General features: G+C 37.8%; 1 protein-coding gene across 6 annotated transcripts in view; it reads right to left on the bottom strand.

Annotated features, from left to right (window-relative positions):
* LOC144092339 (protein kinase C-binding protein NELL1-like) overlaps positions 1-15108 on the bottom strand; it is a 152846-nt gene that overhangs the window by 25361 nt on the left and 112377 nt on the right. For all 6 annotated transcript variants that reach the window (XR_013306001.1, XR_013306000.1, XR_013306003.1 and 3 more), the window contains 3 exons: positions 13122-13217; positions 6422-6562; positions 1701-1894 (listed from right to left, as the gene is read on the bottom strand). Coding sequence is in view for 2 of the 6 variants with exons in the window: in XM_077624980.1 (XP_077481106.1) it covers positions 1701-1894; positions 6422-6562; positions 13122-13217 (431 nt within the window). In the remaining 4 variants the exon portion in view is untranslated. The remainder of the gene's footprint in view (positions 1-1700; positions 1895-6421; positions 6563-13121; positions 13218-15108) is intronic.

The raw sequence follows: 15108 nt of genomic DNA, 5'->3' as shown, positions 1-15108 counted from the left end.
GTGCATATAAAAATGTTACAAGAAAGGCTGTTGGAAAATGTACGAGTGCCATAAAATCACTCTGCATATCATTATGAGGTAACACGGCCAATATTTTATCTATGCATAATGTCCTGCTTCAGTAACCACGGGGCCAATTCCTGTGGCCTTGGACTTCATGTTTTATGATCACGAATCTGCTGGGGAAATTAGAGCCAATTGTTGTATGTTCTCAATGCCAGGAGGTAAATGCATGCATTCTCGCTAAGTGTGAAATTTTTCATCAAACACACATTAGTTATGCTTGTTTACCTTTACAACAACTTCATGATAAATTTAATTACTGGGAATAACATGAGGCCGCATTGTGTGTGAGTGGTTAGCATGTTTGCTTCACAATTCTAAGGTGGAAGCTTTAAGCCCGGATTCCGGCCTTCCTGTGCTGTCCCTTATTAAATAAATCTAACTCAAACTGTGTAGAGTTTGCATGTTCTCCCCGTGCCTGCATGGGTTTTCTCTTGGTACTCTGGTTTCCTCCCACATCCCTAAACCATGTATGGTAGGCTAATTGAACGCTCTAAACTGCCCATAGGTATGGGGCTAAACTTGAATGATGTTATGTCTCCTTGTGCCCTGTCACAACCAAGTCTGGGTTTATGGTCATAGTCATTTGGGATAGACTCCAGCACCCCCACAACCCCTGTGATGATAAGAAGCACGAATGAAGGAATGAATGACATGTTTTACAAGAATAATTATGAAAAGTGTTAGGTGTAGCCTCTTTTGAGTGGGTTACTTGAATTGGCTAGTTTGGTAGATGTAAAAAATATATATATATTTCATACAGTATCTGTACTGTAATGTTTGAATTAACTGCATTGGGGCACATGTGAGTGCATGCTTTGCCTTGCAATATACAGACAAATAAACATCCCATATTCATATCATTTAGTACCGTATTTTGCTGTTTAATATACCCCCCATTTAATATACCTGGGTATATTAAACGGCAGGGGTATATTAAATGGCGCACAAGCGGGAAGGTACGATACACTACGCACTCTTTATGCCGTGACGGGATGCATCAACATTTTGCAGACTAAAACTACTTACTGCTCAAATTAAAACTACTTACTGCTGAATAAAGCCTGACTTGGAATTTTAATGAACTTAAGTATCTATAATTATGCCCCCATGAACACCATACAAATCTTGCCAAAAAAGGTGAGTTGCCATTTAATATACCCGGGTATATTAAATGGCAGGGGTATATTAAACGGCAGGGGTATATTAAATGGCGCACAAACGGGAGGCTCAAAAAAGCAAAAATCTTTTAATATACCCGGGTATATTAAACGGCAAAATACGGTACATCAAATTAACATGCATTAAAATAATCATTCAGTTTTTTTGAATGTGCAAGCAAATAAGTGCAGTGATTTGGTGGGGATCAAAACGTACAGTGTGTATGTCTGCGCATGAGCTGATATTTGTGCCTAGAAACACTATCCGAATTACTTAACCTGAATTAACGTGAATTTAAATAAAGTAATTTGAAATTGTATTGAATTAAAACTTAGTGTGAATAATTTCATTGAGCAATTGATTGCGAAACAATGATCATTACCTTCGCTGTTGATCATGTGACAATGGACTTCATTAGTAGACAGAGTTATAGTACGTGCGCGTGTGTATGTATGTAATATGATTGAGCTTTGTACCTTGCAAGAACAAATAGAGCAGAAGTCATAAGTGGGTTTCCAATCTTCTCTGTTCCTTCTGATACCATCTTCCTGTGGGCAGTCCCCAGTGCAGCCAGGACCTGACGTGCATACACAGTCATAACCTCCTGGTAGATTCACACACACACTGTCATTCCAGCAAGTGTGCTTCTGCATACTGCACTCATCGATGTCTAGAAAACAGACAAAATGCGAGTCACAGTATATCTATAATATAAATGAATAGCTTTACCAATAAAATCCCCATTAGTTGGTAGGACATGCTTTTACGTAAGTGTGGCGTTGAGAGTGGTTGGGCCCAAATGCAGGGAAGCAGGCAATGGACGAGTGCGTGGAGTTGCTCCAACAAAACTTCAATACTTAAGGCAGGAGTCTTTACAAAATAACAAAGCCTTAGACATCAAATCACAAAATCAAACCTGACGGAATACATGGGGAAACAAGGAACATTAAATATGGCTGGATAACTTGGCATCGAGTAAACAAAGCAGACAATGACTCACAAACACACAGGGTTTAAATAGACAGACAGTGGTTGATTACAATTAGGAACACCTGGGTAACACAAGAGGGAGCAAGCAGGGGATACACCAGGGGCGGAGAAATGGCAGGTGAACACAATGGGGTATCACTCCGACAGGACACCCAGAGGAAAAAAAAGCATAACAAAACCAACCAACACCCCGACTAAACCTAACACACGCACCTCTACTATTGAAGGATTCACACTTGTTATGCTACATTCACCACCTTCTGCCAGAACCTACTGCTTGCAGATGACACATAACCAAGACTACGACACATAAGTAATTTGGAGAATACGGAGCACACATCCAACAAAGTCCAAAGCATAAAATCAAAATAGCTGTACTCCAGCAAAGAACATATTGCAAGTGCAGGAACAAATCCATCTATGTGAGCACTTGAAGTGTTGAAAATTTGAATAATATTTCTGCTAGAAGGTCGCATCAAAGGTCAGGTTAATTATAGACAATGATAAAGAAATAGACCCACATTGTTATTACATGGATAAAACCGCCATTTTTTCTATGTATTATTCTCACAGAAATCTGCCAAAGCTATTTGGCTTACTCCATTGCATTCAGGATTATACATGCATTTTGAGACACAACCCATGTAGCTCTCAGTCGAAGCAATAATGCAAAAGAAATAAAGCATGCAGCTGCTCCCATCCTGACACAGCCTATTCAACACCCCGCAATGCTCCGAAACGAATTGCTTGCAAATGAAAGCATATGCTATTTAATTCAGTCTTCTGAGTTCAGTTATATGTAAAATAAGGATGCACTATTTTACCCAAAATAGTGTTCTTTGCTGCATGTAGCTTAAATGCCGTTTTATTCCCGTATGGTACTAAACACCCAGACATGTAATATTGTATTACAACAGCATCCCGAAATTAACTACAATGTTAGATTTGTTATAATGCTTAATGATTATGTTATTACTGTTTTTTCTTTCTTTCCACGAGGTACCCAATGTATCCTCTCAAATTACAGTGAATATCTATTAATTTGATTAGAATTTCTTCATTTCTGTTCCAAGGGGTTTAATCTCAAGAGTTGATGGATATTTGAATCACAGTTAAAAAAATCTTCATAATGATACTATATTGTATACATTTTGACAGATAGTGTATTTTATTACGTAATCCAAACTCAGTGATATGCCGCCTTTATATATCATCCATCCTTAGATGCAAAATATGAAGTAAAGTAAATGTGGTAACAACTGCAAAACAAAGACATTCATACTTACACTATTCAATTCAAATTACTTGTTCAATTAAACAGTTGGGAAAACACATGGTAAAGTTTAGCCATCATACCCATGATTTGATCTTTTTTTTTTTCATTCTCCTGGTAACCTGCCCCTTAACTACTGAATTATTATTATAACCCAGCGATTGGTTGGTCTTGTTTATATAGTTCATTCATTAATTTTATGAGACGGTTATTCTCGCGGGGGTCTTCTAGCCTATATACACTTTGATGTATTACTAAGATTTGTATAGATAGATTACAGTAGTTAGAATTAACCAAAGTTGAATTGTAAAAGTTGAGTGAGGAACAGAATCCCATTTATGTTTATTGTCCTTGTATGTCAAGACGTAAGGAGTCTAGTAGGCCAATACGGAAACAATATTGTAACAATAACAAACCATTCATTTAAACAAGCATAAAAACTTAAATTTTGTGTCTTTATGCAATATAAAATGCCCAGTAGTGACCGATAACTGTGAAAATGCTTAAATAACAAAACTACAACGATAAATAGTGTAGAAATGACGCAATGGCAGTATGCAAATTGTCTGTAGTCAGTCTACAACTCACCCTTTTAAAAAGATAAAGACAGGCACTTCAAATGGAATTGGGGGAAGGTGTCCTGATTTCGGTATGCATTGTACCTATCAGGGCAGCAGGAAATCGAAGAGCTATGAAGGCAGCTGTCAGAAGTGTAATGATGGAAATTCGTGGTAAGGCTGAGCATATGTTGGATCAGAAGTTTTCAAATCTAAAGTAGATTCATTGCAATGCACTTGGAGTTAGGGTATCTTGTAACTAGTTTGAGATTAAAGGCATTGCAATAATGATACCATCATCAGTTGCTTAGTTATTTTTTTCTTTACTAAGCTACTTTTATAAATATGCGTGTACAGGATTATACGTATATCCTGTTGGCAACCACAATAGACTGGTGCACTAGGAGAGGGAGAGGTTTGTCAGTGAACTTTAATTTATTGTCATTTCATGGGCAGAATATCTCACCAGGATTTGCGTATGTCTGAAAAAGAAAAACAACAGAACTGGGACAATAGAGACAGTCAATACGTCTGTATAATTGTTACTTTCTGGAAAGGTTTAAGACAGTTCATTTGGATTTGCACCTTTCCTCAAATTGAAATGGGGCTACACAAAAGATCTAATACGTGCATTAATCATCAGTAATTTTCAAAAATAGTTCACAGAATAAAAATATGATTTGATTAAACTACATTTTTACAAAATGATAAGTGACCAGGCACGTCTGGTAGTTGTTTATCTGTACATCAAAGACTGCCCATTGTCCTCCCTCCTGGCAGAATGGAAAATATTGGAAACGCAATCAAGTTTCATTGATTGCTGTTTACTGCATAGCCACTATTTTATATAGGATTTGAGAGAGAGTGTGACACATGGTGCAGAACAGGGGAAATGGACTGATTTGATTTTTGCAGGAGCGTGGGGGGGTTCAAGGGTGTGTGGAGATCATTATCAAGGACTATCTTGGGGAGTTCAGTCGTGTCCAGAAGAATATGGGTGTTAATGTCTTTAATCTTATAGCAGGAGATTAGTCTGGGCAGGATTTATTTTGCATTTATGGTTGGAGTATGGGAGGGAGTGGGTTTACATTGAGAGAAAGTGACACCAGAGCAACAAACCTAATCCAAAATATATCCCCTATTGTGTGCAGGGAAGTGCACATATTGATTTAAAACAAGAAGAGAAGCCATTTGTGAGGTAATTATTGTGATTGCCATGTGAATATTGAAGTCACAGGGATGGGAAAGTGATGAGTAGGTTTTTGTTAAAGTCATTTTAAAAGTCATTTTTGTGTTTTCGTGGTTATTAGGTGATGGTAATATTTTTGGTGGAAGGTTTAAGCAGCAGTGAGTCAGATTACTCAAAGGAGGATAATCAAACACCAGTGAAGTGGAGTCATTGCCAGGAAGCATTGGAAATTATGCTTACAGTAAACAACACTGTCTTTTCAAGACAGCTTACTAATGTCACTACTTCCTCCCCAAACAGCAATGTGCAGGATTGAGGACATGAGTCTGGAGGAGATTCTCACCCTCTTGATCATCAAGGCTTTAGACTTCTATTTCAATCTTTTTCCCTCAGGGGGGAGCTTATGGAGCATCCGATCCAGGACAATCAAGCTTAGGCCCAGTTTCTTCCTGGACAGTTATCAGTCATATTACCCCCAAATGCCTAATTCCAGCATGATGAACACTTTATTCTTTTTCAAGTACTATATAAATACTTTAAACATCCACTTGCAACACGTTTTACGCAGCACTTAGTGTACGAAAAGAGGGCTGATAGTATTTGGAAATATTCCATTATGAAGAAGGCATGCTAGCAATGGTTAAAATAAGTTTGTTTACCAGACACGTACAATGCATGTCTAGTGCACGTTCATCTTGGTGAGGTGTGTGAATTTATTTTAGAGTTCGAGGGGGAGACAATCATGAATACATTCAAATCTTACGAGAAGTCTGGTGAATTTGGTTAAAAAATAAAAAACACCAACCAGACTGTATTTGTTCATTTGGCTGCATTGAGGATTTAATTTGATACCGTATTTCTTCTATTTTTATTTTTCTCTTGAGTGTTTGACATTATTTTCATTATTCTTCTTTTTTGTCAGTTGCAAACCGTTAAAATTGAAGTGGGACAAACATATTTTTTTCATTTTAAAAGCAGCTCAGCCCTTCATGCCTCCTAGGAAGAAGAATGTCCAAAAGAAACAGCAATAAAAGCGACAGCGAGAAAGGAGTAACATTTATCTTGAATTCTATCATGTAATGAAAGGAACAAAAATGATATTTATGAGGTGATAGATATGTGGGGCTTGGATATCAGCGACTTCAACTGAAGAGGTGATAACATGTTTTAAACTCAGTGGATACTCACCAATGCATGAGCTACCATCAAGCAGATAGGAGCCATTGTCATGGAAACCCATTCTGCATTCACAATGGTACCAGCCAGGAAGGTTGACACAATGGGAATGGTTGTGGCACTCAATCAGGCCCTCTGCGCACTCGTTGATATCTGAGTACACATACATATACACACAGGCACATTCTTGATTATGAACATGAAATATCATTGATTCTTTGTTGTCTTGCTTGCTTGCTCGCAACAACGAAAGGTAAAGACCGTCAAACTGCCAAATATTTGCACAAGAGTGGCACTGCCCAGCCAACATTAGATGTCACTCATCTCTGTTGCTTCACAAAAGGGATGAAACCAGGCACACTTCCAATTTTACTTGGCTTGTTCCGTTTCTCTCAAGCGGAGTAAATACCCCTGCCCAGTCAAGTGGCGGGAGGTCTTAGCTCCATCTCAGGAGAGAAAATCACTCATCCTTTATATGTCACGTGAATTTGCTGATCATGCGTAGTTATTCTTCTTCTTACTATATAACACAACCTGGTCACGCACTGGTCTGTTAGACTCGGACCTGTAGTCACATTGTCATTACCTAAATGCCAATATTCGCCAAATTGACAAGGAAGTCTCTTCAGAAGTTACTTTCACTAATTGTTTACGTGCTCCGTTGAGCCTCAAAGTGAGATGCAAAACCTGAAGAACTCGAACACGGCATTTGGTACTTTAGTTTAAGGTCACGCTTGGTTGATGGAAGCTAATTATGATGGAAACAAAAGGTATGATGCCTTTTAATAGTAATGATCAAGGTTAAAGTCCCACTATGACAGATTTTAACACGTTAATTAAGTGATAGAATATTGTCAAAGAGGATTAAAAATAAATTACCAAGACTCACACATATCTATTGAAATTGTACAAAGAAATAACGTATGTAACTTTGAGGCTCAGGGTTGTTAAAAAACGATGACCTAACAGGAGGAGAGTATCCATCAAAGGTTTTATGACTCCGTGGAAAATGAGTAGATAGACAAGTATACTCGTTCATGGCGCAACAGTTGGAACACAAAATTAAAAGTGGGTCAGAGAAAGAAGTAAGTGGGAAGAAAATGAGATTTTTCTGCAAGTTCAAATGGGAAGAATGAAGCACCATAACATGGCCCCCAGAGAAAAATAGAGCCCGAGCATTTTGGGCTCCAGTAACATTGGTTCTACTGAATGGTTAATACCTTACATTTATGACAATAGACTCTACAAGCAAATATGCCGATTGGAAATTTAATAATTTATCATCTGAAATTGCTGGCCTGGGCCAATAATGCTGCCTAAAACTTTGCTGCTTTGGTTCCCATTGCATTGTTAAATATGTCAGCTAGTCCGCATGCTAATCATAATATATCAACCCAATAAAACAACCCAATTCATTGGCTACACATAATTTGTGTTAGGTATTAGTTTGGTCGGGGTTTGTTGGTTTTTTCCCTCATGTGACCCAGTTGTTTCTGATTGTCTCCTCAAACCATGTCTGCCTATTTAAACCCCCTGTGTATTTGTCAGTCCTCATCAGATCATATTGTGTTTACGTGTTTCCATGTCCTCTCTTCATTCCCTGTGCGCTTCGTTTCCCCACGTCTCCACAGTAAGGTTTGGTTTTGTTCTTAGTTTTTAAGTCCATTGTTACTTTGATAACTTTGTGAAAGTTTAGTTAGTGCGCCCTCACTCCCTGTCTTTGTCTGCTTCCCTGCATTTGGGGCCTCCCACGCTCTACATCAGAAACATAACAATTTGTTACTTGGTAAAGGCGGTTATTGCTAAGTACTTGGATCAAACTGACAGAATTCAATATTAACAGAATTCAATACTAACTGGCTACTCCGCTTCCTTCTATATGTGCCCAATTCAGTCAGAAAAAAACAAATATCGGGAGTACTCATGTTTTACCAATTTTTACCAACACGACATGTATGAACTATTTTCTGATAAAATGATTTCATTTTCTGGAAAAAAACTACAAAAATATTGACCACCACAGTAATGAAACTAAACGGAAGAGGCTGTCCGTCCAGACATCACTCGGTGTCAACTCTGGTTTTCTGACCAACAATGAAATGGGATAAAAACTATATTTTGCACCGTTTGTTTATTTTACAAAGAAAAAAAATCTATGGATTGTGGCTCAGCCAATTCTAATCTATCAAATTCAGTTAAGTACCCCCTGAGGTGACAGTGCATCTTAACATTTTTATGAGTTGTGTATAATTAAACAGCATCACACAGTGAGACAATCAAATTTGTTTGGTAACAGCTGTAATCCTGAATCTCATTAAATTATTCAAATATATTTGACTTTTGTACAGGAAGTGCGAGTTCCTACTCAGAGTTATGAAACTGAGTGTGGAGGGAATGGAGCATGATTAGGAGAATGAGTTGTCTTTATTTTTCCCCTAGGGTTGAATGTTGATCAGTCCAGGGTTAAATCTCCCTTTTGTCAAAGGGGACGTTCCAGATCAACTTGACAATGAACAGGACAAGCAAGCAATACAGCATATGGTTGCCGACCTCCGCACTAATGTATCAATATGCACTTTATAACGTTTGACAAGAAAGTGTTGTGGGTGATGTTACAACAGTGGTCAACTCACTTTACACTTTTCAATAACTTTTCACTACCTACACATTTTTGCGACTCGTCACCAATATGAACTGGTTCACAAAAATGCTTGAAAGGTCCATTGCCTTATCCTGCATTGACATCTCGTATCAGTTGTCAGCGTGTCTTGTACACCAGTAGTTGATGAGCCCGACAGGAAGAGTTGAGGAATAAATTGTTACGACGTGTTGAAAAGGAATTTAATTGAGTTAATGGCTGTAAAAGTGTGTGTAGCAGAGGGGACATATCCATAAAGTTGAAAGGACATGCCGTCTGGCATCGCAACAATGCCCATAATCATATAAAGGAGTAAATCATAGAAAGTGATAAAGAGCTAACTACGGCCCCTGCAGCGTGTTGAGTTTACCAGTGGTATTAAAAAAAACTATTTATTAATGTCCCTCATTTGAATATCCAAAGAATTCTCATAGCTTTTCTGCGTCCTTTAACAAAATGTTTTTTATATATATACGTAAATATATCGTTTCCACTCTTGCAACATGGCCACAATTCTTTTAATAAAAGGGTAATTTTGGTTGTTTTTTGTTTTGGAGCACTCTGGTTGGGAGAAGCCAAAAAATGGAAATGTAATTTAAAAAAAAGTCAACAAGGTTGCCAGCATCCTGAACTTTTATATGCACCTTGATCAACCACAGATGAGTGATTCTAATCATCAACGCTCTTCTAAAAAATATCAAGTTGGTCAAGCACAGAAAATAACTTTGACCTCATTCATTCGGCTACTAGTGTTTAAAGTAGTATTGCTCCTTCATGCATGTAATCAATAATTGCCTTATGAACACGAGCATGTAGTAGGGGGCAATCTAAAACCTCTGTTGTCAAGTGGACTGCAGTCTAGGCAAATCATCGTAAAATGACTCTCCCGATAACTGCCAAATACTTTATAAAAGACAAATGACAAAAGACAATTGGATCAAGCTCTTTGGAACTCCCTGTTTTTGTGTGTGCTGTTGGAACATTATACAGTGTAGGAATAATGTGTCACATGTGTTGGGGTGCACTCTATTATTCCCCCAGGACAGTGATGAACTCTACCTGACTGATGGCAGAAAGGCAATGTTTATTTCTACAAAATGTACAACTGACTAAGCGTTATGTTGGGTAACTTTTTACAAGGTAACACATTGACAACATAATTTGATATAGAAAAATATTTTCAGTAGACAAAGTGAATGAATAAACATCCATCAAGGCCATACTATTATTTGGGTGCTGTAGCTCCAATTAACCGTGAGCGGTCGATTGGTCGCCGGTCTTTTGGTCGCCGGTCTTTTGGTCGCCCCGACCGCGACAACGGGCGATCAAAAGAACGGCGACCAAAAGACCGACGACCAAAAGACCGACGACCAAAAGACCGACGACCAAAAGACCGGCGACAAAACAAGGTAAAACAACACGGTCTATGCATCAATAAAAACCAACAATGGCCCTGAGCAGTTTCACTGAGCCGACGTGTGAGTGTATAAGAGTTTGTATGTACATGCGTTGTCCCTTTAAGAAGCCACGTCAGTCAGGGTCTTGACAAGTTCTCCAACAAATAACAATAAAAGTCTGGGAAATTTGGAGCTTTTCTTCAGCCTAATAATTACTAGGGCATTAAGTATGACTCAATAGTAATTCGCAGTTTGTATTTAGGGAATTTGAGCAACGATTTAAATGGCAATTATCACTTACCATCCGGGCGACCAAAAGATCGGCGACCAAAACACCGGCGACCAAAAGACCGGCGACCAATCGACCGTGTACCCCAATTAACCCATCAAATATAAAGATTAAAGACAGAAAAAGCAGAAATCTGAGAAAAGGCTGAACATTTGCATAAAATATTGTGGTGCCTATCGACAAACAAGAAAAGTGAGGTTTTGAGGACGAAGAGTGCTTGTCTGGATATTACATATTTATGTTACAGTGACATGAGAAATGTCGCCGTATGAAATGTAATGTGGCCCATTCTCATACAGGTATTGACTAGGCCGCTTCCTTCTAGCTATATTTCCAACTGTGGTGTAAGCATTAAAATTCTTGCTTGATGTCTCCTTTTTAGGGTGTTTCAATTTATATAGTGACAGCAAATAAAAAAATTCACCCTTGTCCACTTCTTTTCTCCCCTTGTCCACAAGACAGCTTACCTCATTGTATGCCTTTTTATTGCCTTTTTATGAGCACGTAATGGTTCTGGGCTTTGTGTGCTTTTCTGAGAAAAACTGAAAAGATAAGACAACCTGGCAATGGTAGCCCTAACTACTGTTAAGGTGGCGAGTCGATAAATGTAGCTCACTTACCAAAACTAACACTCGATCCATCTTTGTCACACGGCTAAAAGGGGGGGTTTGGGGGTGGAGCAGCTTTACATTTATCTCTGTTTTCTTCTATTAGAAACTGCTTACTGTAGTTCTTTCTGAATGGCATCATGGATTTCATATGAATAGTTTCCCAAAGCGAGGGGGCACATAAGACTTTCCTTTTTTTACAGTTTAAAAGGTGAAGGGCTTTAATTTTTAGATGATGTGGGACTCAATTCGTGTAGTTAAAATAATCACTGATCTCTCAGGAGACTCCCCTAGCTCACACAGTTGAACATTTCTGTCCAAGGCCTACTAACCTAATTAAACACCATTAGGGAAAATATCACTCAAATATGCTGCAAATTTGAGCTTTGCTGGTGCTGCACAGTTTATTTTTAAATGCCAGTGTACAAGAATCTAATAACTATTTTTTAAATGCTTGCCTATAAAATGAAGATACAAAAATAAAAATAGACTCAGTCATCATTTGAACAATGCTTACTATTCCCATTTTGTGGTGACTATTGGGGTGTTTTTTTGACTCCATGGTAACTACGCAAAGTAATTAAAAGTACATGATTACAATTAATAATTTGGAGATCAGATGAACATAATGTCTAAAAGGTTTCACAATTTAATGTATCAATATCTTAAGAGAACTTTTTTTTTAAACATTTCATGTATGTAATCCATGTATATATGCCATTCAACAATATTCTCCTTTTACTGAAACCTGTCATTAAAAGACATCCCATGGTGAGATATTGACCATAGCTGTGAGATCACATTCTGGGGGAGGTCATGGGGCTAAAGAGCAGATGAATCCGCTCAATAAATGTGTGATTATATTACTAAGGAGGGCAGAGTAACTATTTGACGGAATTTGTCTGCCAAAGCTTGTTGAGTCATGTAAAATTATATTTTATATAGTGTAAAAATGTCAGGTACCTGGGTATATGTGAGTATGTGTGTGTCATCACATTAGAGAATCAGCACCATAGGGGTGCAGCCGTAGTAGGTGTCAGCAATTATCATCACCAGTCTACTGAAACCAACCGACGGTCCACGTCAATGGATCTTCTTTTTGAGTTCACTGTTAGTGCCTTCTCACGTTTTTGATCATCAACCTTCGCTCAACCCTCTGTGTTATGAATTCTCCTGCTACTGACCTCCACGCCCATTTCACCCCCTGCCTAACCCACACTTTGTGCCTTCTCCTAGGCTTGCCATGCTGCAAACCCCACTGTCGAATGTGGCAAGCCCAATAAAGTACTTTTCGCTACTCTCTTGGTATCTCGATTGTCTGCTTTACCGCCCGCTGCCCACGGACACAATGAGTCAAAATTACAGGAAAAGGAAATCAGAACGAAAAAAAAAGTATGAACGAAAAGGGAACAAACCAGACACATTTAGAAAATAAAGAAAGCAAAGCCACAGGGACATGTAGGACACGAAGGAGGACAAAAGAGATGATGCTGTTTTTAATGGTTCCAACTTTGTAGGAACAGCTGAGGGAAGTTTTAAAGAAAGTTCCTGTGTGATGAGCAGTGCTCCAGTGGGAGCCATAACCCCAACACCATCAAACACAAGTGGTCCACTTGAGCAGAGATGGGCGCCAGGGCCATCTGACCCAATAACAGTACACGCTGTATCCAATGTAAAGCAACACACATTGCATGCTCACATGCTTGAGTGACCGTGGCTAATATAACATTAATGAGACGAGCCGAGTCAGCGGAAGGTCATGTGTCATCCTTGGTCTTACCTGTCTCGCAGTACTGTCCTGTGAATCCTGAAGGACAAACACATGTGTTGGGAGACACACAGGTCCCGCCGCTCCTACATCCCTCCTCACAGAAAGCTGGAAGGATAAATATGAAAGAGATATAGGGTTTAATTCAGCAAATTGAGAAATGGAATAAGTGGGAGAACCATTTAAACCAAAATATCAAATGTCAAAACACACTGCGCATAATTTCAATTTGTAGACAAATGGATATTATCGCTTGATGGACAGTCAAAAAAATAATAAATTTTACCTGAAGCATTCATAATTTGGCATTTCCTTGTCCAATAATTGCAACAATTTGCAAGGCGTGTGCCTAATATGAGCACACGCATGATGAGTTGTTTTGAGTAAACGTGGTGCGATTCCCTCATAAAGCAATGAACTAAGAAACGTCAAGTGTATGTTCTGTGGCATATATGTTAGACCTTTTTTCATATTACGCAAAACAAGGAGCATTTGTCAGACCATTCATTATTTGCCCATACTCCAGTAGGATCTTCCCTCGATTATCACGACTTCACTTAAGTCAATTCATTTCTTCGCGATATTTTTCGGCTATTAATTATTGAAAAAAGAAACTTTTTTTTTTTTTTTAAACAAAGAACTCATTACTGAATAATTTTTTTTAAAGTTCATAAAAATGTGAAAATCCACGCTGAAACTCATAAGCGGAAGCCACTCTTGCTACTAGGACTCAGCACTGATGAAAAAAAAGGTAAACATATTAGGGGTGACCTACTTTGAGATTTTTCGATTATCGCGGCCATGTCTGGTCTACATTAACCACAATATTCAAGCGATTACTGTATAGGAAAAAGTAAACAATATTAAAAATGTTGTCTTGAATGTTCCTAACCACAAGCACTAACACATTAACAAGTTGAAAGTTGAGAACTAAATCAACAGAACCATTCAGTCACATAAAAACCACATGCTGCCTTTGTAAAGAATGACGTTAGTATGTGAGAAACACATTATTTTGACGCAAGATCAGAGTGTAATGCCATTGGCTGCAATTTGAAGAGATTTCATACTTTGAAAAAGTCTCTTATAATGAGCGTGATTACTTCAGTACGAATTAACCTCACACTAAAATATTAATCACACTTATATTGTCTCAATCCATCCCCATCCCTAATTATCATTTCACCACCATCAGCATTATGCTGCCTGTCTTTTCCAACTAATGACTTTCAAACATGGGGAGGGGAAACCACAATGACCATCATAATACTTGTGATTCATTAATAAGTGTTTCTATATGCAACTAATGAATTGGGTTGCAGTAAAATTAATGTTCAGGCTTCATTAAGTTTTGTGATTTTCAATATGTATGCATTTTTTTTTTAATCTAGTGATGAAGTCTTAATTATAGCAATCTGTCTTCACACTGCCACCTCATTTTCAGTTTGCACCCAAGGAAATTCAGCTTTGCTCTTGTTGATAGGTGCTTAATATAAAACATTTTTAGTTGACTATGGGTTATTTAAATACTTATTTTGTATTGCATAACATTTTGTACTGGATTAGAAAATTGTTGGGTAAAAGGGTAACAAGCTTTACGAAGCTCTTTAGGAACATGACAGTTTGGATAAAGTGCCATGAAAGTACTTCGGTTTGACAATTCATCGTATTATATATATATATATATATATATATATATATATATATATATATATATATATATATATATATATATGTACATTATGCAAAGTTTACACAGAAAAAATTGTTGGACACAGTATAGTTTAGATTGACATTTTTTTAAATGTATTTTGGCAGGATATTTGAATCAGTTGCAATGGGAATGTGGTATTAAATCACCACCAGCAAATTGAAGACATCCTATTTTCATGCTAATCAGTACTCCCTTACCATTACACCATAAAGACACTAACTACATTCCTATTTCTGTGACTTGGACTTTCACAAATGTGTACTTTAAAATATATGATATTTAATC

The sequence above is a fragment of the Stigmatopora argus genome, chromosome 2 (genome assembly GCF_051989625.1).
Source record: "Stigmatopora argus isolate UIUO_Sarg chromosome 2, RoL_Sarg_1.0, whole genome shotgun sequence".
In the NCBI taxonomy this organism is placed as follows: domain Eukaryota; kingdom Metazoa; phylum Chordata; class Actinopteri; order Syngnathiformes; family Syngnathidae; genus Stigmatopora; species Stigmatopora argus.
Note: the sequence above shows the minus strand (reverse complement) of the source record. Positions and strands in the feature narration are given on the sequence as shown.